The following is a 22600-nucleotide window of genomic DNA, read 5'->3' on the forward strand; positions in this document are numbered from 1 at the left end:
CACATTGAAGTTTCCCATGCTTTTGTGTAAAACATCTGCCTAAACCAGTATTGTGTCAAAGTTTTAATTTCTCGCTTCAGCAAGTTTAGCAAAATAATGGGCTCCCTGGCCAACCTGAAACTCTCTTGAATACCGAAAAGTCCTCGAACAAGCCCCATGGTGGCCTCTAGACTTAGGTCGATTTAGATGGGAGCTTTTTTTGAGGCGGGTTTATTAAATGAGGGTTTAGTGGAGGAAGGGGGCTTACACAAATCATCTCCAAGCTGCGATGCAGCTAGCTAGTAATGGTTTCACGGTTTCCTAAATTGACATTTCGCTGATTACCCTCTCTAAAAAATCAATTCAAAGTATAAACCAAAGGATTGAAAGACATTCTAGTCCATAATGTAGATAATTTCATTGTAGATAATTTCATTGCCTTTGACAGTCTCTTCGTGTCAAGGTCACCTGCCAAAATGGTATATTTTGCTTTAATTTTTAGATTAACCTTCTATGGGAGCTGAATAAAACAAAAAGAAAGGCGTGTTACGGTGAAATTAAAAGCACTCACTGCCAGGATGGGGGATAATTCGGGGGGGGGTTATACGAGGAAGGGGTAATTCGTGGATTTACCGTGTGAGCATTAAAATACCATTTTAATGCTGGGGAATTGGTTTCTTCGCGTTCACTCGCAGGAAACTTAACGAAAGACTGAAAAACCGGATAATCATAGCGCTGAAAATCCTCGAATCAGGCAGGAGAAGGCGCTTCATTGGTCTGAAGTGTGCAAACAATGGCAGTCAAGTCAAGAAAGCAGTCTCGCAGCAGGGAGCAAACAATGAATAACAAAGAGTTTCTTATAAAATTTTTGACTTCTTTCGTAAAAATTTTAAAGCTGTTAGCAATGTTACAATTATACACAGCCTCCTGATTGAGCTTAGATAAAAAACATTTATAGATCAGGAAGAAAAGGACCAAATACTTTGTTCAAAATACTTGTCAATTTCTAAATATGATGTTGCTTGAAATCCAACGGTGTCGGATTCGGCATTGACAACCTGAGTATGGGCAACCTGCGGTATGGGCAACCTGCGGTATAGGCAACCTGCGGTATGGGCAACCTGCGGTATGGGCAATCTGCGGTATGGGCAATCTGCGGTATGGGCAACTATACCTGAATCATCACTTACTACTGCGGGGCACTATTCTTGCTAAAAAGCCAAATCGAGGGTCTTTACGAACACGATGCAACATGGAGGGTCTTGATGGGGGGAGGGGTCTTGATGGGGGGTTAGAAAGGGTGATAAACTGAAGCTTTAATAAAATTTCTGAGATTCTAAAGCAGATTTCTTCACTTCGTCAACAATGTAAATACCTCAGCTAGTTTATTAGATCACTGATTAAGGAATCCTAGCGCAGATGTATGTGACACGAAACTCTATAAAACATACAAAACCGCTTTAGATCTACTTGCAATTGCAATCGATACCAACTGCCTCACGATTAGGCGTTAAATCAAAATTGAAAAGTGCGTATAGCGACAATTTTTCATGGCCGGAGCGAGAGCACTGAGGAAAAGTTCATCGGAGTCATTACGAACTTGATTTCTAATATATACGCGTGTAATTTGACGAACTGTTTACATCGCTAAAGTACTCTCGAGCCATTGGCCTGAAATGAGTTCAGATACTTCTGGAGTTGTATACAAGTCCTGGAAATCGAAAACTGCTTTATCAGTTAACGGTGACATACCAATGGCAGAGAAGCCCAAGTTAAAGTTCATTTCGGATAAGGAACTAGTGGCCATTTTCCATGTAGGCGCCTGCTGTGCGGAATTCTCAGCCCCCTTTCTCACAGGGTTTCTTACGTCCAAATCCTCATAAAAACTAAGATGTTCGTGACTTTCCTCGACACTTATCGATGAGTCGGGAACTTTCGGTGGCGGAGTATTAGGACTTCTTCCATCCTTTTTGTCAACGACGGACCTGCGCTCGTATCCAGTACTGAGACTTCCAATTCTTCCGAGTTCACGCGTGTAAGTGACAGGTGAGATGGATACATCATTTGCTGACGATGCGTGTCTTGGAGTTGCACCTACGGTTAAATTTAGCAGGCCTTTAGCTTCCAATCTGTCGTCTTTTAACGATTCCATGTTGTTTAGAATGGTTTCGCTTCCCGGGCATTTCGGCAATGCTTTTCCGTTAGTCACAGGCTTGTTTTTCTTTTTCGGCCTGTATTTGTAATCAGGGTATTTCCGCATGTGTTCTTCTCTCAATTTCTCAGATCGTTGAATATACGGTCGCCGCTCTGTCTCAGTAAGCAACTTCCATCTTCGTCCGAGGCGTCGACTGATTTCTGCGTTGTGCATATCAGGGTAAACTTCAGCCATTTTTCTTCGCTCAATTTGACTCCAAACCATAAATGCATTCATAGGCCGCTTAACATGTGCCTCCTTACTACCTTTTTTGTTTTGTACAACATTTGACTGGGCCTTCAACTTTACGTTACCTGTGCCTCCTACAGGCTGAAACTCTGATTTTGGAAAAGTTGCAGCTAAGTCCCCATCCAAATCGAAATCCATGTTTAAGTTTCTCTCGTAACGAAGGCGAATCAATCTGTTTAATTTTGACTCAAACTGTTTTCGAGAGTGGCTCGGCTGCTAAGAGTATTCTTTCAAAAAGCTAGTCATAAACAGCAAGTCTACTTCGTTGTACAAGCTGCCCTCTGTTGTGATGTCAAATAGCGTGTTTCCTAGATCTCATGCAATTCGTGACTTCCACTATTTTCAAGCAAGCCAACACGTCAGCTGTTTCACGGAATATCCAGCCAATCACAGAAAAGAATTTGAAACAGGTTCCCGCCTTCTATTTTGATCGTCGCCACGATTGGTTGGCCAGCTTTGTAGTAACGTGATCCCTTGGGGTGCTTGGCAATCCCCAAACAATCGTCCAACGCGGCTTTAACAAAATCTCTATTGTTGTGCAAATTTCACGGGAAATGTCCCCTTTATCTCGCAAATACATTAAGAGTTTGCCGACAGCAGCCAAAATATCCTTTAACACCATCTGTGTACATTGCCTTCTATTATAAAGATTAAATCAAGTATGCACAGGCTGGCCTTGTTTTCAAATTGTCTATTGGGAATACATCACACAAGTGAACCTTCTGCCCGCCACGTGCGCCGAACAAAGGCCCTGGCGGTGGAACCATTTAGCGAGGCAGCGGGTCCTTGTTATGTAAATGAGGGAAATCCATTCTAAATCAATGACTTTATGGCCTTGATTGCAAGAGCACGTGAGGTTTTGGTCTGAGCGGGTGTGAAATTCATTCTGCCATGTGCGCTTGTTTTCCTGCCACGCGTGTTGCAGAATTAGAAGTATTATATTTCACGATCCCACAACAGTTTCGAAGCTTCAACCTAGAGCACGCTGACTACATAAAACCATAGCGATGAAAATGGGCTTTGAATGGGTATTTGAAAATATCTAAAACTAAACTTGGGGTTTGGGTTAGAAATGAATACAGTCCATGGTAAATAAAACATTCAGCGGGAGTTGATAAACTAAAATAAACAAAACATCTTCACAGCATATCTTTTGTCAATATTCAAATGATTCATCTCTCAAAAGCCCCCTTCATCAAATTGGTCCCCACCCCTTCGGATTATCGGAAAAATACCTCTTTCTACAACCAGAATCTTAATCATTTAGTTGTGATGCACTTGATTATATGACGTAGATCTCAGAACGTAGTAACGGCAAGGCTTTTCTTATAAAGAAAAAACAGAAAATAAGTAGACAGAAAAGATTCTGCTTGGTCTGTTCAGCCTTTATTTTGACGCTTTATACCCGGAAAAATGTCAGACGCAACCATGCCGGAAAAAGGGGGCAGAGGGGGGCCTGTGCCCTTAGCAAGAGGGGGCAGAAGGGGACCCAGAAAGTATCTTTTTGGTCGCAGTGTCATAGAACTCTAGAGACCAGCGAGTAGAGAATGCTTCATGCCAATCCTTCACATGGGTCTCCAACATTTCATACATGCCTATCAGAGATCTAGATGCCATGACATTAACTTTATGAGAAATATTTCTTATAACAAGACTCAATTTTCTACTAAAGGATTTAAGATACGAATCTCAGCGAGGGAAACAAAACTTAATCCATAAAACGAGATATGCAAATAGCAAAAATCGACTTTGAGGAATCAGCATTATTCCCCTCGCTTTGCTTTGTCACTTATAGATTCTTCTACGAATAGACATTCTACAGAAAAAGAATCGAAGCAGAGGACAATGCTATGATGTTTCCGATAGTTTCCGAAGCTAAGTGTAAAAAAAATAATTTGGTGTTGTTTTAAGCCATACTACATTCCGGGAGTACCATCCGAACCCCTCCTCCTTTCTTGGCTCACTTCACTCACCTTCCATCTTAATGCCTTAGGAAAAAGTCGCCCTTGCCCTGCCATACTTCTGTTAGACGAAAAGCTTCAGTCATGTTGCAAAACTTTTGCTTTTTATAAAACCATTTTCAAAATTCTATACAGCTAAAAAACTGCTTACGAGATTATTTTCGTTTCAAACTGGACTGAAACTAATAAACTCTAAGGGGACTAATTTGATAAATTAAAAGTATCTGCACACCCTGCGAAAAATATGATGTTTGAAACAAAAAAAACATCCAGAAATTATAAGATTCTCAGATTCTCTAGGTCTCGGGAGAAAGTGACACGTGTGTCTTAGATATTTCTGCGAGACAAGGATGAGCCAAGTTCGACTGAGGTTGAACAGTGTGATTAAGAATATTTCGATGAAACAAAAAGAGACCACAAAAATAGATGGAATTATGGATAAATTTTATCAAATGTATATTCGCCTTGGAGCTTAAGATTCGGCGGCAAAAGAAAAAAGTTAATGGCACGTTTTGCCATTGTACATGTACATAAAACATCCATGAAAAACGCCGATTTCTACGACATACGGGTACAAACTATTAGGGATATAATAAATTACCCCAGACCTTTAGCCAAATAAGCATACAGTAGCAACCAGTTCTATGCCCCTCTCTGTACATGCGATTGACCTTTAAGTTGTCTGTTGGCAAATTGGACTTTTCTTCAACCCAGCGTAATAAAAAAATGTCGCCATATGAACTTCAGTGGAGCTACCTTTTAAAGGCAAGGTCAAGAATACTGTTGGCTTCATTACTACTTCCAAGCATTCAGCAGTGTTTCTTTATACAACATGTCTCTTTGCATGTTTCAACAAATGAATTACCAAACAAACATCTCGACAGTGCTATTCTTGCTTCGTCACTGGTTGTTCAGGGACTGGAGTTGTTTCTTTTGTCTCTGTCCCTGTCTGTTCCTCTGATAAAACCGGTTTCGCTTCAGTTTCACCCAACTCATCTGCAAAAATAAATTATTGAATAGAGCAGCATCAGTAAACGTGAATCTATCTCCTTCCTGTCCTCTAATGCTAAATTCGCTAAAAGATTCTAAATTTCTAATCACAGCAGTAGAAACCATAATTATTTGCATATTCCAAAAGTTGAACTAGAATATGCAAAACGTCGTTTCTCTTTTTCACTTCCGCACAAAAAAGAAATAATTATCGGGAAAACGCCAGAGAAACTGATAGTTTCGTTCCTTTCAAGAGCGATCTCAGAACCTATCGTTTGAACTAGAGAAAAACAAACATGACTACATGGGACCTCATAATTCTTTCCTTCTTTGTCTGTAACATGTCATTTAATAGGTATATAATTTGATAAAAGTTGATGAAATTAAAAAATCTGTCAAAAAATCTCTCAAATTCTCCATTTAAAACCGTCTTGAAAACTAAAGGTACATTTTGGTTGCAATGATGTAAAACTTATCACGCCATTAGAAAGAGTAAAAAACACTGCCAAGAGAATTTTGAAATTTTCAAGAGAGATCCAGAGAGAATTTGGAACGGTTTCAATAAAATCTAGTCTAGTAATTCGTTATCTGCATAAAGAAAAACTAATTTGCATATTCATCTAGCCTTTAGGAGCATCAGTAAGGAAAGTAAAAGATTTGATTCGATGCTGTCAAACCGAAACACATCTAAACATGGAAAGGCGAGCTTTTTCTTTAAAAAAACATTTAAAATAAATTAGCGTTAGTTAAAATTTGTAATCATGGCGCCACGCTAGGCTTACTGTTGCTGGAAAGTACATAGTAATGGGTCCCGTAACAGAAAATAATTGCTTCGGTGCTGAAAAGTGATGGCCTTTGTACTTTATAAACGTTATATACTCTTTACTTTGCACTATATAAAACATTATGATTATGATGAACATAATATTCAAACAATTGATGTTGTTCCTGGATGTAGAAAGTAGAGTGATCCAGCAAAAATACTATAATCGCAAGCTCTCAGACTGCTCGATACGAAATATTTTTACAAATAAATGTAAAAGATACATCTAAACACAAGGTCAGAGGAGGAACTAGATGTTTAGTGCCGGAAGGACTAGACATTCGATGTGACACATCTTTGATTTGAAATCTCTAGGGTCCATTTGGCAAGAATAAGTGAAAACTTTTGATGTTAGCCACAACTTTGATGACAGATATTCAGCCACAAACATTTACTTCCCTGCTTATATCTACACTTGTCCGCATCATTTATCGACGGACGTATCAAAAATCCTCCGTATAAAGCTTGGGGAAATTTTTGATTAGGCAAAATGTAAAAATAACCAACCTTTGGGTGCTGGCTCAGCATCTTCATTGGCCGGAGTACTAAAGGAAGTGTAATATTACATCAGTAAAAGGTGTTGGAAGATACTGTAATATAATAAGTATATTTAAGCAAGATACTGTTCCTTGCTGCTGAAGTATCTTTTTACGAGATAGAGGTACTCAAATAAAAAATATCTTATTTATAATAAATAAAAATCCAATTACATAAATAAAAAATATAAAACTTAAATAAAAATATCTTAAGATCCAATTACATTTTAAAAGTTACCAAAGATACAGCCTAAGAACCCTTGAGAATGTTTTTGAAAATTCTTGTTTGATAAAAGTTTACAGTTTTTCATCTGGCTTAAGAATCTTTGTTATAATTTTGCAGAATTCTTGAAAATTCTTACAATTTTCTTGATGCGTCCAAGGCCTCTATTGTAGATTGCCTAACAGAGTGATTTTTACTGATTAAAGCAAATTTTCTCTTGTGCTTGATGCAATTGAATTCTTTTCAGGATTGTGACCTATATCTTAATCAAATAGTTTTTAAAAACTTCCATGGATACAAGGACATCACATGATCAGTCTCATCAGGCTCACTTTTTAATGTTGTTTATTACAATGCTTGCCTTCATCTCCTAACGATAGCATCTACCCCCATTTGATCTCCATTTGCACTTTTCCACCTGCATTTTAGCAAATTTTAATATTCTGAGTGTATATATTCTCACCAGTTAGAGAGTAAATATTATAGCTAGGCCCCTATTCCAAATCAATTTGGGCGTTCATGAAAAAAAATGATTTTGAAGTGATAGTAAATTTGCTCAAGGCTTTATTGATGACCAGGGTTAATGACCGGTAAATTTGGGTAAATTCTAATATCAATGATATATGTTACGTAGCATACAATCAGGAAATAAATGATGTTGAAAACGTACTTTGCAGTTCGTTCAGCAGCAGAATCAACTTGCATTCCCTCCGGTTCAGTTTCCTCGCTTGCCTCGCTTGGTTTGCTCGAACTACAATGGTAGAGCAATTGCAACGGTAACTTAAATTCACTACTGATGAAGATGTTAACTTTATGGCCTTTTATATGCTCGATAAAATACCCAAGAAAAATGAATAGGATTCTGTGAGATGTTGTCACCCTTACGGCATGAGTCTGACGAGCTGCTTAATCAACCGTTAAGTACAATCACAAGTGCATCAACTTATTAACAGTTTGGAGTAAAAGGAATTGCCATGACAAGTTCAGTTGACTAATATTATCAAAAACTAACCCACACCTGCAACAGCAACTGTGAAATTGCCTGTCGTAAAAAATCTATCAATGAAAGGAATGAAGGCTAGGTACCATGAGAACAGCTCAGAATTATTGATAACTTGCCAATCACAAACCTTAAAGTCGTTTTTACTTCGTTTTCTATCGATGTCTTATCTTCGGTATCCTCTGTGCTTTTCTCTTTGTCTACTCCCTTCTCTGCTTCAGGAGCTGAGGGCTTTTCTTCAACTTTTTCTTCTGTACTCTTTGGAACAGGCGTTGCCGTTTTCACTCTTTTCTTCTGTGGCCCATCTTCCTTGCTGCTTGAAATATTTTTCCTTCCATCCCCTTCATCTTCTGAATCAGAGAATTCCTCGTCTCGGGCGATTCGTTTGTCTGACGACCGAACTAAAAAAAGTAAAACGTCAGAAAACGATGTGCAATATCCAGAGCCAAGACCGGGTAGAAGTACAAATGCTATTTCTTATGAGTTTTCTTTGAAAGGAACTTAAAAGCACGAGATGAATCAATAGTTTCTTCAATAGTTTCTACCATGCAATCAGAAATAAGAATGGAAGCTACCTATCCCTATTAATGACTATACGAAGCATTTTAATACTTAAAGAGAATATAACAATTTATACAGAATATTTGCATCACGATAAAGGTCGAGAAAAGTCAAAAAAGAATGTCTAACGCGAAGAACTGTATACAGACAAATGCAAAATTGATCAAAATTCACAAGCTGGCCGTGGACGTACTTGAAATTCTATGATCTGATGAGTGTGGCTTGTCTTCTTCATCATCGCTTTCCTCGGCAATTCCATCATCAGGAATTGGCTGCATTTGAACACCTGGTGCATGTGGTATCATGCGCAGGTTCTCGTACAGTCTTTGCCTTGAAAGTAACAAAAAATGTCACACAACTTTCGTCTCAATCGCAGATTTTGCATGCAATTGATAAAACTTAACGTGATACAAACTATGCTGCATCTCTAAAATAGAGGCAGAAATAAAGGCAATAGTTGAGATAATTACTATAATAATCACAATGATAAGAACTCTGAAAATCACTATCAGAATCACTAATCACTATGATAATCACTATGATATTCACTAATCACTATGATAATCATTATGACAATGATACTCACTTATCACTATGATAATCACTATGATAATCACTATGATAATCACTTTGATAATCACTATGATAATCACTATGATAATCACTTTGATAATCACTATGATAATCACTATGATAATCACTTTGATAATCACTATGATAGGAAGGCTTACTTGATCTTGTCCAAGTAGTCCGTAGTATTCTGGTTTTGCATGTTTGACGGTTGTATGTGAAGTTTGAAATCTGGTCCAAAATACTCAAAATAATCATTGTAAGGCAGCTCTGTTCAAAGGAAAAAGCCAGAAGTTCAGACGAGGCAATGCTTCGCTTCTCTAAGAAGTGGAATTAGGTTCAATGTCAAAACTAAGGTTTACCTCTAATCCATATGACTATTTGTGACGTTTTGTTTAGCTATTGAGTTTCATAACAGCTTACTTTTTTGTGTTCGAAAAATATCAAGAACTTCTTAAGATGGAGTTCGAAAAGAAGTATTGTCAGAAATCAGTGCCTTGAAAACCACACATAAGTAAGACCTGACAAAATATAGACTATAATGAAGTTATATTAGAGAACATACCAGCAGCTAACCGAAAGAAGAAATGCAAGTTTCCTTTCCAAGTAAATAACAATGTAGAAACTACGGATACAAACAGGTTTTGCCTAGCTCGGATCGCTTTCCTTATTTGTCTCTATGAGAGAGACTCTATGTACTAACCATTTGGAATATCAATCTCAAGCGCAACCGAAGTTTCGTATGTCCAACAACGTGCCACGTTGCGAATGGTATAGCCACCACCACCAAGAAGCAACAATGGCAAATTGAACTTCTTCACAAACTCTACACACTGGGCGTGGCCTGCAATAACAGACATACCTAGTCAATGGTGAAATAATCTGTTGCTTATCGAATACTTGCCCTGTTGTCTCCTGTTCCTCAAATATATGTAAGATTTACAAAGAATCAAGGACAATCAATGACAAAAATACATAGCACGGGGTAACATTTCAGATTTCACAAAAATTTCAGGCACTGATATAAATGTCATAAAAAATAAGAGTTTAGAGTTCGTTCCTGGGATATTTGTTTCCAAGAGGCAGTGCCATAAATGTATCAACACAATTTACGGTCTGATATTTGACACAACTTATTGCGCTACTTGACATTACCCTTAGTCTGGATACAATCTTTCATATTGTATGTGTTTGTATTATTTATTTTGTAAAGATAAAAAGTTTAAAAACTAATGAAGAACTTAATAGAAAAACAAGTTTCCGATAAAATATTACGGAAATATTTCGGAATAACCTCGATTGTTGATCACCGTCAAAATTTTAAGATGTCAAAAGTCCACATAAACAGCACTAATATGGTAAAAACCTTCATGTAAACAATAATCTCGCCTCAATCCGAAATATACGTAATACGAAAAACGTTTAAGGCATTCTGTCCCCCATTGTCCACATAATTTCTTTTCATGGCCACGGTATTCACACATTGATGGTTTAATTTGCAAACAACCAATCGGAATGAAGAACCACCACAGCGTACTCTCCCGGAGAGAGTTTTTGTGAATTTTTGGTGTCAGACGTCTTAATCAGTTTCAATGATATAGAGATGAGACAATTTTAGTTGTGTTCACCCATAATAAGAAATGTCAGATGATTGAAAGGCAGAGGAAGACCCTCCAATGGCGAGGCTTTCAAGTAAGAATTAGCCTATCACGGAGGGACACGTTGCCTTTAAGTAACAAAAATGACCCTTAATTTGTACTTCCCTTAATTGTTGGGCGACTGAACATTTCCGCTACCAAGTAATTAACAAACATAGACATGACAATTTGTACCGAATGTCCAATTTTTGGCAGTAACTTCAAATCTATATAATAATGATGACAGAACTTGCACTCGGAAACAGACGTTTAAAGAGGGGTTGGGGTAGTGCGAAACTTGAACTCGGCACAGCAAGAAGACTTGGACACAGCACAATGCTTGAATCAAAGGTTCTCTAACATACCACGAAGAGACAAATTGAAGCAGCCAAGTCGATCACCGGAGAGAGAGTCAGCTCCACACTGGAGAACAATGGCATTTGGCTGGTAGACTTCTATTACCTTTGAGATAATCTATTTGGAAGACAACCACAGTCACATAGTATGATAGATATCAGCGATAACGTGAAGGTTAGAAAGGTTAGAAGGTTAGATCAACTAATGGAAGGTGAACAAAAATAGTTAAGAAGTTTACTGGAAACTGGTTACGATGGTCGAGCCGAAAGCCAAACGGACTCCTAAGCAGCTTAGACACATTGGGCTTCTTATCATTAGATGGTTCACTATTTGTATATATCTGTATATGATTCTCAAGGATAGAATGAAAAACAGCATAAACGTATATTAGTAATACATGACATTATATGTCTGGCACAAGAAAATTAATGACAATTCAAAGTGATGTCAACATTCTTCAAGCAAAATTTTCTATACAGAAGGACCCCAAGGTCATTGCCTCCTTGTGTTAAAGCTAAAAATGGAGTAATGTTTATAGTGGGTTCAGGAGGTTAGAGAAACGTACACAGCTGGAAAACTCAGTTAATGGCCATGGCAACTTAAAAATGAAAGGGTGAATAAATGATTCACTCTTGATAATATATCTGCAAAACCTCACCGGATTAAAAATTTTTTCGTACGAGTCATCGTCTATGCCATCCCTCAACGGGAAATTGACTGCATAGTACTTGCCTTTTCCTGCACCGATATCCTGAAATTAGGCAGAAATGTATGGTTAGCCAGTTGAAGAATGATTGATGACACAGAGACAGGGCTGATTATACTCTAAAACAGGACAGATCTACCCTGGGTTCACCAACCAGCATAATGAATTTATTCATGTCTAAGGAGGTCGAGTTACAAACAACTATAGTGATATGATGAAAAGCTCAGAACAACACTAATATGAAACAATTCTTTAAGAAAAACACTTGCTACATGCTAACCACATGCTAGAATGATGTAAGAAACACTAATTTTGAAACCTGCAACATGCTGATGATAAGACACAATAATAGTGCAGCACTATGACAAAATTTCAGGCAGAAGCCTTCAAATGCAGAACATTAAATAAAAAAAATGACAAGCAAAGGACGTAGAGACATTGAGCCCATGACAATCAAACATTCAAGAGCCTTAGGCAAGAAAGCTACAAGCACAGAACCTACAGAAAGAAGCAGACAAGCGAAGTGCCAGTGTATAAAGAACCTAGAAGCGCAAATATGGATCATGAAAGCGCAAATAGGCATCAAACATACAGGCATCAGACATATAGCCTCACTGTTTACAAGCAAAGCAATTGCAGGCGTTAGGCCGACAAGCAAAGATCGTACAAAGACAGTGATTCTACTTACTCGCAGGTCGCCAGTTCCTGGAAAGTACTCTCCATACTTGTGCAGAGAAACTGTCATGACTCGGTCAGTGGTATAGAATGCTTCTTCCACCCCATCACCATGGTGAATATCTATGTCGATGTACAAAACACGCTGATGGTACCTAGAAGATATCAAAAGCCAAAACATTGAGAAAAGCGAAGCAACTATGATAGTTTTCTAACATTGGTTTCAAATAAACAGAATGCAGTAAACTGGTTCAGTGAAATTGCTGCCATTAGTTCCAACACTTTTTCTTCTTTTCTGTTTAACCTGTTCTACTTGTATATCTGCTCTACTTGCAAGTTCTGCTTATTTTGTTATGGTTCTTGCTAAGAAATTAAACGATAATATAGGAAATATATTACCAACTCAGCACTGCAGAAAGAAACAACTTGATAAAGCATACTAAAGTTGAATTAAAATGAATTGTAAAATAACATATTCAATCAAAATAATAAATCTTTAGAAAACTTTCATTTAGCAAAGTAAAAAAGGTTTGAATGTTGGAGCATTCCTATGGTTGTGTTCTTTGGTCATAATCTCAAATTATAATATATCAAAGTAACTGTTTTACATTCAGGCTACGTTCACACTACTCCCTCCGTATTCGCTTCGCTCCGTTTTCGTTGATGAAAACGCTGTCCGTTCACACTTATCCGTTTTCAAATGAATACGCTGTGAATACGATAGGTGTTCACACTACTCCACAAAAACGCTATTGGTGGCCTCAGTTTTGAACAGAGGCTCTCATGAGGAGGCTTCACCAAAATTGGCGCCAAAATTTGCCTCCACGCTGAACAAGAATTCGCAGAATAGACGAACAACAAAATGCCGCCGAAAAGAAAGGTAGGAGAAGAAATATTCAATTGGACAGACGATGAAACTGTCTTATTGCCAAATATCACTGCTGACTACAGGACACAAAACTTTCAACTGGTGTTGACTGGGAAAGCGTACAAGCCAAATACTGTCATATAGCAGAGGATGGCCGAGCACCTAAGAAAGCAACAAGAGAAGGAAGATACAGACAGCGACTACCCGCACGATTATGGGCAAGTAACATAAGAAAGGGTAGCAACCAAGCTAAAGGCGTTGCTGTTGTTAGCGTATTCAAATGTCTCCGTTTTTGGTGCTCACACTGAAAACGGAGCGTATTCGAAAGTATCCGTTTTTATTAGCGTTTTCAAACGAATCCGTTTTCATAGCAGAGTAGTGTGAACGCAAGGCAAAAGCGGATTAGTTTGACTCTGTTTTCATATGAAAACGGAGTAGTGTGAACGGGCCCTCAGAAACACGGTGCAAGAAAGCCTGAAAATCTATGATTTGTGATGAAATGTAAATAGCCAGTAAACAATCATTTAGTTACTAACTGTCAAAAACAAGACATACTTAAGAAGCTCAAGGATGGCAAGCACAATATCGTTGACGTAACAGAATCCAGAGGCCTCCGACTTCTTTGCATGATGCAAGCCTCCTGACCAATTAACAGCAACATCTGTTTGCTGCTTATTCAACTTCACAGCACCCGCTACAAAATGAAATTCACATATATTCACATATCAATGTAAATAAACAGCACAAACAATAATGTGAATGGATGCAAGTGAACTTGAATTTCTAATTTGGCAACTGCACAAGAGCTGTGCCAAATAAGCTATTGTTACACTGAATAACTTAATCAAGCAAACACCAATAACTGGGTTCAGATGATTTTACTTGAATGTTGCTTTGATATGTGGCATTACTGTTTGTACTAACTTACTGCAATTGTAACTTGAATTGTATATATATCTTTTACATTTATCCTTTATTTTTCAACTTGTTGTTCTTTGTTTCAATCTCATGCAACATTTGTCAACTGGCTGTTTTTGAAAATGTTATAATGTTATATTTATGAATTAATCAAAGATTAACCTTTTATGATTGAAGCTTATGCAACGTCAGCACATTTAGTATGATTTATAGAAGTGAACAAAGTATAATCAAATTTTATGTGAAAGAGCATAACAATGATATGCATTATTCTACATGTTGGATTCATAACTTAAAGGTTTGATTTAATTACCAATTCAAGCAACTGAAAAGGAATTATCATATCAACATTTGTCAGAAGTAATGTTACTAGACAACATGCAATTCAAGTTAAATTGGGGTATATCAACATGACAAAGCTAGTCAAAATATCCTAAGTACATCCTCTCAAAAAGAGTATCTAAAGTTGGGTGTTCAATGACTAATTTAAATATGACTACATTGAGCTGCGACAGAGTAAACTGTATGGAAGCTGTCTCTTGTTCACAATGGTCACTTACCAACTGATCCTCCTGCAGAAAGCTGGCAAAACTCAAACATGCCATCAAAAACCGGGCAGTCCTCACCAACATTAACTGTAAATAGAAAAGAACAGGGGATCATGCACATAAAGCAACTGAGATTATAGAAAGTTTTTTTTCCTAGACAGTTGAATTTCAAGTAGTGAATATATAAATTTAATATTTTTTTAATTGACAAGACAAATTTAAAAGATAAAAGTTATTTAAACAAAATATACATGAATCTCAAATATTTCTGGCCACTAGAATATCTTTCATAGCTTCTTTGTCTAAAATCAGTTTGCCTGCTCTTACTATCTGACAGTGCTTTTTGATAGCTCTGTCTGAAAAGATCAACATTGGAAACTGTTTATGGAATTTTGGGAACCAGAATAATTTTCCATCAAAGCGAAAAGGGGTATCTAAAAAGACATAAAAGAATCACTTACATCTTTGCATTTGCTTGTTATATTCTGACATGTTTTCAGGTTTGATAGTTTTTAGAAATTTAATATAGTCATCTGAATGATACTTTGTCATCTCCTCTGCAGTAGCTTTGTGGGGTCGCTTAAAGATTAAAAATAATTTTTGTAAGCAGTGAACATAAAACTTTCCAGCTTCTGAAACTCATGATACTATGAGTCTACTGTAACATTCTGTGTTTACATTCGAAACAAAAGAAGACTATTAAAAAGATAAATAAAGTAAGACCAATTGCGAACTAAAGACTTAAGGAAAGAGTAACTAATCCTGTTGTTTTGTATAAACATAGACTGCTAGTACTATTATGATGATGTTGTAGTTGGAGAATATGGTATTGGTTTCTGAGGCATAATCCTAGTTGAGGATGCTTTGATGAGTTTTCACTAACTCTTTCAGATTGCATGTGACAAAAAGAAAACAAGATTGTTCCACTGTTACAAAATCTGATCCATCTACCAGTGGTGGCTTGCAGGGTACTAGTGGTACCAGTCTAGTACCATTTTATTTTGAAAGCTAGAAATACTTTTGTATTGAATGATTTTCCGTTTTTCTATGATAATTGAATTAATGGCAAAAAAGGGAAGAGTACACCATATCTTAATTTTGACCTTCCTTATCTTAACTCCCATTGAAAATTTGACATTGAATAAGCCCTTTATGTAAACCACCATACTAGACCTCATTCATCCAATACTGCATAACTCTGTCCCATTGTCATTTGTGACTCAACGTGACAAAAAACTGTTTGTATTTCAACGGTCAAACAATGAAAAAATCGTTCACAGTACTAGATTCCTCTTTCTGGTGATAAAATGCTCCGAGATCATTTAACCTCTGCAGCTGGCAATATCACATGACGTCAAACAAACCGAGGTATTTTATGAAAACTCCTGACCCACCATTAAAAGAAAATTTGGCCATATAAGCTATAAAAAAAAGTTTTCCAGGGACTTCACCCCTGCACCACCCTTCCTCTAGCTGTTTCACTCTGGTAAAATTTTTTTTTGCTTTACTAGTACAATCTTATTTTTATGCCAGCTGCCACTGTCATCTACACTTTATTAAAATTTAAATGATTGGTTCTATAATTGGGATAATTGAAAATTTTCTTTTCTTTAATATTATCATAACTGTTCTCCTCAACAAACACCTCAGAAACAAGGATCAGATTCACAAGTGAAGATATTAAAACCCCATGAAAACAACAAACTCTTTAATAATTTATGACAGTGCTTGCTCAAAATATGGGCTTTTTAGCATTTACAGTAACTGGCTTAAGAGCACTACGCCTGTTGCAATTTACAAATTCATGTGTGCATTTTTAAATATCTCCTTATTGATAACAGTGCCTTTGGCACTGAAAAGGTTTACCCTGTATAAATATTTCTATTATTATTATTATTATTATTATTATCCTACTATAAGGAGATCACTGGCCTGCTTGGGTCAGCATCATATCATGGCTAGGACTCTTATAACATGAAAATAAAGATTTTTCTCATAGAACTAGAGGTACAAACAGAAGCAGTGTCCAAGGAAAAGTAACACATCTATGAATGGTAGCAGGTTTTTCTAATACAAATGGTACCTTAAAAATGTTTCCTTTTAAATAAAAAAAATGCAGTTTGAAATCAACATAAAATATACAATGATTTGAACAGCAGCTCTCTAAGCGACACAAAAGCCGTCGACATATGGCTATCGAGAAAGAGCCTTAACAAAAAGAGTACAAGGATTCTTGAATAATTTCAACACATTCAGGGAATCAACTGCCATAAGCAGTCAGCTTAATCAAAATAATTCAAGCTGTGCTAAATAAATGACATTGCAAAACAGCACTGTTAACAATTTTAACAGTCACAGTCAGTTAACAATAAATGAATAAAACATTTCTCACATATATTTCCATTTTCCTGTATAATCCATAGTTAAGTAACAAATTATGTGTCATTCGAATACGATGTGGCTTCATTGGATGCCCTTGTCCATAGTAATAGTTTCCAACATCACCTATAGATGCAAACAATGTCCAAATCTAAAATATTTTATTGAACAAAGCGAATCTAAAATATTTTATTTAACAAGTAAAACCTGTCAGAGAGAACATTAATATTGGTAACAATTTTACTTTGAGATGAAAATTCAAATGAACTGCAAATAAGAAAAATTGGTGCAATTAAACAAGAGTGGAGCAGTCAATCTAGATTTTCTCATTGTTCAGGAAACCAGGGCTTTGATGATACATTACTAGCTGGACATGCTATTTCTCAGAAGTGGCAGAGAGTGCTACAACGTAATAACAATTTTACAAAAGTAATATCTTCTAATTCCAAAAATGTTATTTAAAAGAGTCTTTCCCAACAGAAGATCTCTCTTAAAGCCACATGTCATAATACAATAGGATTCATTCTTTAGTTTCTTGATTACCACACCATTACGTTGGTCATTTAAATAAGAATGTGGTGTTTTGACCACTTTTCTACCTTTCTTTACAAGCAGACAATCTAGCTAGTAAGCAGCACATTGACCCTTGAAAATGACAAAGCCCTATGTTCTGATGGTTGTGACATAAAGAAGCTTTTTCAGAAATATTTTCTGCTTTTTTTAGATCACCTGTATAAATTATGCTAAAAAGCACGAAAATACTTTTATGGCCAATTTGCTATTGCTATAGGTACCAGTATTTTAGGCAAAGTTTCAAGACCAGAAATATTAGGCTCCAAAAACAGCATTTGACTTACAAAAAGGGGTATGAAAAATTCACAAAAATATTTTTATTTGGGTTTTTTTTGACTCAGATGGGTGCATTTAATTGCTTTGGGTCGGAGATTATCATGCTTACTTTGTATGCTATTTTCATGGTGTTCTCTTCCCCTGTCCCTCCCTCCCCATTTGATATCAAACGTAGTGGATTCATTTCAAAGTTCTTGTCATTTTTTGTTTAGAAAAGACTAGGCTCTTAATTCAGTCAGGTTTTTTCTTCCCCTCTCATATCTTAGATATCCAAGGTGGACTGGTACATCAGTTCTATGGCGAGGAAAAGTGAACTTTTTTTGTCCATTCCCTGTCCTAAATTTTGAGCTGCTTTTACTTGAGTCTATTAACCTATATCAAAGGTTAGGACTTTGTATGGGTTAGGTGAAGCAACGTGTGCCGATGCCCCCAACGGCCCTGAATTTTTTAATACATACATGTACAGATGAATTCATATGCTCTAGACTACAATGTTTCTTAAAACTTTAAATAGATGATCAGTAAAAACAACTTGATTAACATTTTGTGATATGCTTCCTCAGAACAACATTCACTTACATTTGGAGCATAAAATAAGGAATACAAAACAAAAGAACAAAAGATAACACATTTTACAAGCAAGGATAATAATAGCTATTTAAACGACACAAGTAAAGTTTCTAGGCCCAGATGGAGGTGTGAAAAGAGGCATAGATACAATGTATAAATAAAAGAACAAAAAAGAAGCGTGAAGACAGATGGTGAACCATCCAGGAATGCACAAGAAAGAGAAAGCTTATATATATGAGGAATGAGCGGGGGTTTTTGAAGCAGCAAACTGGAGTTCGATTCCGACCAAGAGTGGTTCAATACAATTGGGCAGCACCCTTGTGGAAAGAAATTTCCTCAAGCATTTGCTTTATGATTAAATAAATATACATATATACATATATTCCATAATTAACAAATCTCTCAAACAGGAAAATAAGGATGAAGCTCTAAATTGGAGTTACATGCCACATTCTTGCACAGTATTAAAAGGATTTATACACAACTGGTATAAAAAAAGGTTTACAGGCTGATAAGCTTGTCTACTATTTTTAGCTTTTAGTTTTATCGTAAATATAATAAAAAATTATAAAGTCGCTGATGCATTAGTTTTCCAAAGATTTTGCTTAAAACTGATAATAGAGAGATCTATAATTTGCCTTATTTGTTATATCACCTTTTTGTGAATTGGAATAACCATAGCCATTTTTAATTTTTCTGGAAAGATGCCATTCTGGAATGATTGATTAATGATCAGAGAGAGCTGTAAGGCAATATGGAGATCACTGTTTGGTATACTGTTTGGTCCAAGAGCCTTGCCATTTTTAAATGATTTATATCATTTCAGAAACCTCACTAGGGACTGTTGGGAAAATAAAGAAGGTACTGTAATTTGGAGTGTCCAAATACTGAAGGGGAGAATTAGGATTTCTTGGGATTTTCTTTGTTATTTTATCAGCAACTGTAAGAAAGTATTTATTTAAATTTTTAGCTATGTTTATAGGATTTGATATTTGGACACAACTTTCATCAGTAAGACTAGAAACTGAGACTGCATCACTATTTGTTGCCTTAGTTTTGATGATACTTTTGATTCCTTTCCAAAGCAGCTTAATGTTTGCTTTATTCTCTTCAAATTAAGTTTGATAATAGCTTGTTTTACTAGATTTTATCTCATTTACAACTCGATTTTGAAACTGTTTATAGTAGGAGAAGTCCTCAGAATTGGTGAAATCACTTTGTTTGAATTGGTGAAAAAGCCTGTCTCTTATTCTCATCATGTGCTGAATTATTGTGTTAATCCAGAGTTTATGTCTTAGTTTTAAAGATTTTTTGTTTAGTTTCTTCTTAGGGCAGTTACTATCAACAAGTTGATTTAAATTATCTAAAAAATTTCCGAAATTATTGTCAACAATGAGATTATCAATTTCCAGATAGTCAAAATTCATATTTTGGTAGTCGTTTAGGAATTTTGTATTGTCAAAGTTTTTCTAATCGTAAATAAAATATGAGGTGTTATTGTAAGTAGGTGCAGAATTTTGAAGAATGGAGAACTGGGGGAAGTGGTCTGAAATTTGGATCAGAATATTTCCACTTTTGACCCTATTATTATAACCATTTGAAAATATGTTGTCTATTAATGTTGCTGTTGAGTCAGTTACTCTTGTTGGTTGTAGAATAAGTTGCTGAAATTGATTAGAGAACATGTTATTTGCAAAGTCACCAATGAGGGTATGATTCTCATAGTTGAGCAGGTTTATGTTGAAATCACCCATTATAAATGTTAACGTATTTTCATTTGCAATATTTAGCATAACCTCTTGCATGTGCTCATTGAAAAGAGCGATATCAGTGCTTGGATGGCGGTATGCACAGCAATATATTATATTTTTTGACTTAGCATTCTCTATTTCAATCCATACAGTCTCAAAGTTCTGAGTTTTAGCACAAAGGTCAAGCCCCTTATTTGTTGTAAGGTCTGATTTCACATAAACACCTACACCACCAGCAGAAGTAAGAGAAGGTGTGTGATGAAATTTGTATCCAGGAATGTCATTACTTGATGGGAGAGGTGAATCTACAGATATATTGGTTTCTGACAGGCCTATCAACTGAAAGTCAATGCCAGTATTTCCGTCTTTTTACTGTCCAGAAAAGGCAAGTCCAGTTGACAAAGAGGGTTTCGTCCTTGAGAGCTTCATAATGTTGAGTTGAGATATATTACATTTAATATGCATCTTGTGATTGCATTGACTACAGCACAAGTATTTTTGGTTTATATGAACCCACTTAAGACAGATGGTTCAAATAGTGCTGGAATCTAGGAAATAGTGCTGGAATGTAGTCTGTCTATAATATGGTTGGTTTTGTCTTTGATAGAGGCCATCTGGTTCAAAGAAATAAAATTCTAAAAAGAAACAAAGAACTAAAAAACAAAAAACAACTTGATACCTTAGTACTGAGCTAAGGATTTTAAGTCAGATACAAACGTACAACTCAAAGTGTTGCAAAAGCAAATGTTATATGACCAAATGGTGACAATTGAAACTTTGGTTATTCATCTAGAGAGTCAAAGTATGCTGTAGCTTCAACAAAGTTCTTTTCACTGTCGGTATACTTTTTTAAACCTGAGCCATTGTTAATAAGCAAGGTTGCAGGGTAGGACAGCTTCACTTTCCATGACTTATTGTGAATCATACATAAAGAATCTGCGGATCTTAAGGGACTTTTTCCTTCTGATCATGGTTTGAGTAGAAAACAGCTGCTTAACTTTAATTATTAAGTTGACTTTGTTTATTGTTTGGAACTTTGTGTCCATGATTCTTTTTGACTGAGACAAGACTCTGTTTAAATCCTGCCATGTTTGGAACTCAGCATAATAGGTCTTGGGGCAGTGGCAGAAGAATTTATTCTAAATGTGTAAATGCGTATTTTAAATGTGTATGAAAACATAATTATTTAAAATTCCTCTACTTACGACAGTAACATCACTTTACAGGTAGTTAATATTAGCTAGTCTGGTGACAATTCTACTAATTTGCAAAAGTCTTATAGTACAAAATGAATGCGATATTTGGTGTAGTTTTGTAAAAAATGGTTGAAAATACTGTAGGAAACTGAAGAGTCATATACATCTCTCTGTTTGATGTCTAAGTAACTGGAGTGTTACCTGGCACATGAGTGTAAAAGGAACTACAAGACAAACATATTTAAAGAAGTTTCAAAATTGGTGCATACAAGGATTGGTGAAACCTGGGTGTAAGTGAATTACTGACGAATGACTATAACTGACGAAACCCTGTCATATTTCTATGCACATGTGAGTTTAATTTTATAAATTTTCTGGCCTAAAAACTTGAAGATGTTACTTAAGTAAAAGCTTCCCAGTAAAATTCCCACAAATTTGATTGGGTCTTACGCATCCTTATTCATTAGAAAGATGAAAAGGGCCAAGAGGAATTTTAAAAGTCCAATTTGTATTCAAAATGTGTCTTCCATAGAATACCTCAACAGGAGGAGAACAATAATGGAGGAGGGAACGGACGAAAAAACTCGACGCCATCGGTCTTCGAAATAAATTATACAAATAAATGTTTGGTTTACGTCGATGAGATACTTCTAAAAGCAGAATGTGATAAATCTTTGATTATTCAAAACAAAATGTTAAAAATTTAAGTGTTGGAATCTTTCTCTGATTGACAAAGAGGCCAACTTAGGCCAAATCTGTGTAGACTGGCCAGCGAGTAATAAAGCATCTTGATGAGGAAACACCAAACAGATGAGAAGTAGCTAGATTTACAAAAAGTGATAAAAGGCATTCCAAATTATTAGAATGAAAATCACGCTCACCATCATAGTAATAGCAAATTCGTTTTTTGGTTCCTCCAGTTGTGTATGCCATTGTTACCAGATAGAAAAAGAGCCGTGGATGGCGGTACTGATGAAAATACCGTCCACGTGACTAATTCTAACCAATTAAAACGCTTCTATGGTCGTCAGGATACTACAGTTGAATCCCTCTATCTCGA

At 36.2% G+C, this 22600-nt stretch overlaps 3 protein-coding genes across 3 annotated transcripts; all 3 read right to left on the bottom strand.

Annotated features, from left to right (window-relative positions):
* Nucleotides 1-832: 832 nt before the first annotated feature.
* LOC148959507 (transcription factor Sox-11-A-like) lies at nucleotides 833-4673 on the bottom strand. The gene has a single exon (XM_089110135.1). The coding sequence runs from the start codon at nucleotides 2558-2560 to the stop codon at nucleotides 1619-1621; it is 942 nt and encodes a 313-aa protein (XP_088966261.1). The 5' UTR covers nucleotides 2561-4673; the 3' UTR covers nucleotides 833-1618.
* A 133-nt stretch (nucleotides 4674-4806) lies between these two features.
* LOC135689097 (histone deacetylase 1) lies at nucleotides 4807-22575 on the bottom strand. The gene is made up of 15 exons (XM_089110133.1): nucleotides 22422-22575; nucleotides 17188-17300; nucleotides 15257-15374; nucleotides 14808-14882; nucleotides 13885-14023; nucleotides 12475-12616; nucleotides 11739-11831; nucleotides 11089-11197; nucleotides 9790-9930; nucleotides 9248-9356; nucleotides 8710-8846; nucleotides 8086-8356; nucleotides 7626-7706; nucleotides 6704-6741; nucleotides 4807-5379 (listed from the first exon to the last, which is right to left on the bottom strand). Exons 1-15 carry the CDS (start codon nucleotides 22471-22473, stop codon nucleotides 5270-5272), a joined length of 1728 nt encoding a protein of 575 aa, XP_088966259.1. The 5' UTR covers nucleotides 22474-22575; the 3' UTR covers nucleotides 4807-5269.
* Nucleotides 17309-20544, bottom strand: LOC148959508 (uncharacterized). The gene is made up of 2 exons (XM_089109933.1): nucleotides 20072-20544; nucleotides 17309-19708 (listed from the first exon to the last, which is right to left on the bottom strand). Exons 1-2 carry the CDS (start codon nucleotides 20396-20398, stop codon nucleotides 19406-19408), a joined length of 630 nt encoding a protein of 209 aa, XP_088966059.1. The 5' UTR covers nucleotides 20399-20544; the 3' UTR covers nucleotides 17309-19405.
* Nucleotides 22576-22600: the final 25 nt, after the last annotated feature.

This window comes from Rhopilema esculentum, chromosome 9, assembly GCF_057945365.1.
Source record: "Rhopilema esculentum isolate cy_ngs chromosome 9, ASM5794536v1, whole genome shotgun sequence".
NCBI lineage: Eukaryota > Metazoa > Cnidaria > Scyphozoa > Rhizostomeae > Rhizostomatidae > Rhopilema > Rhopilema esculentum.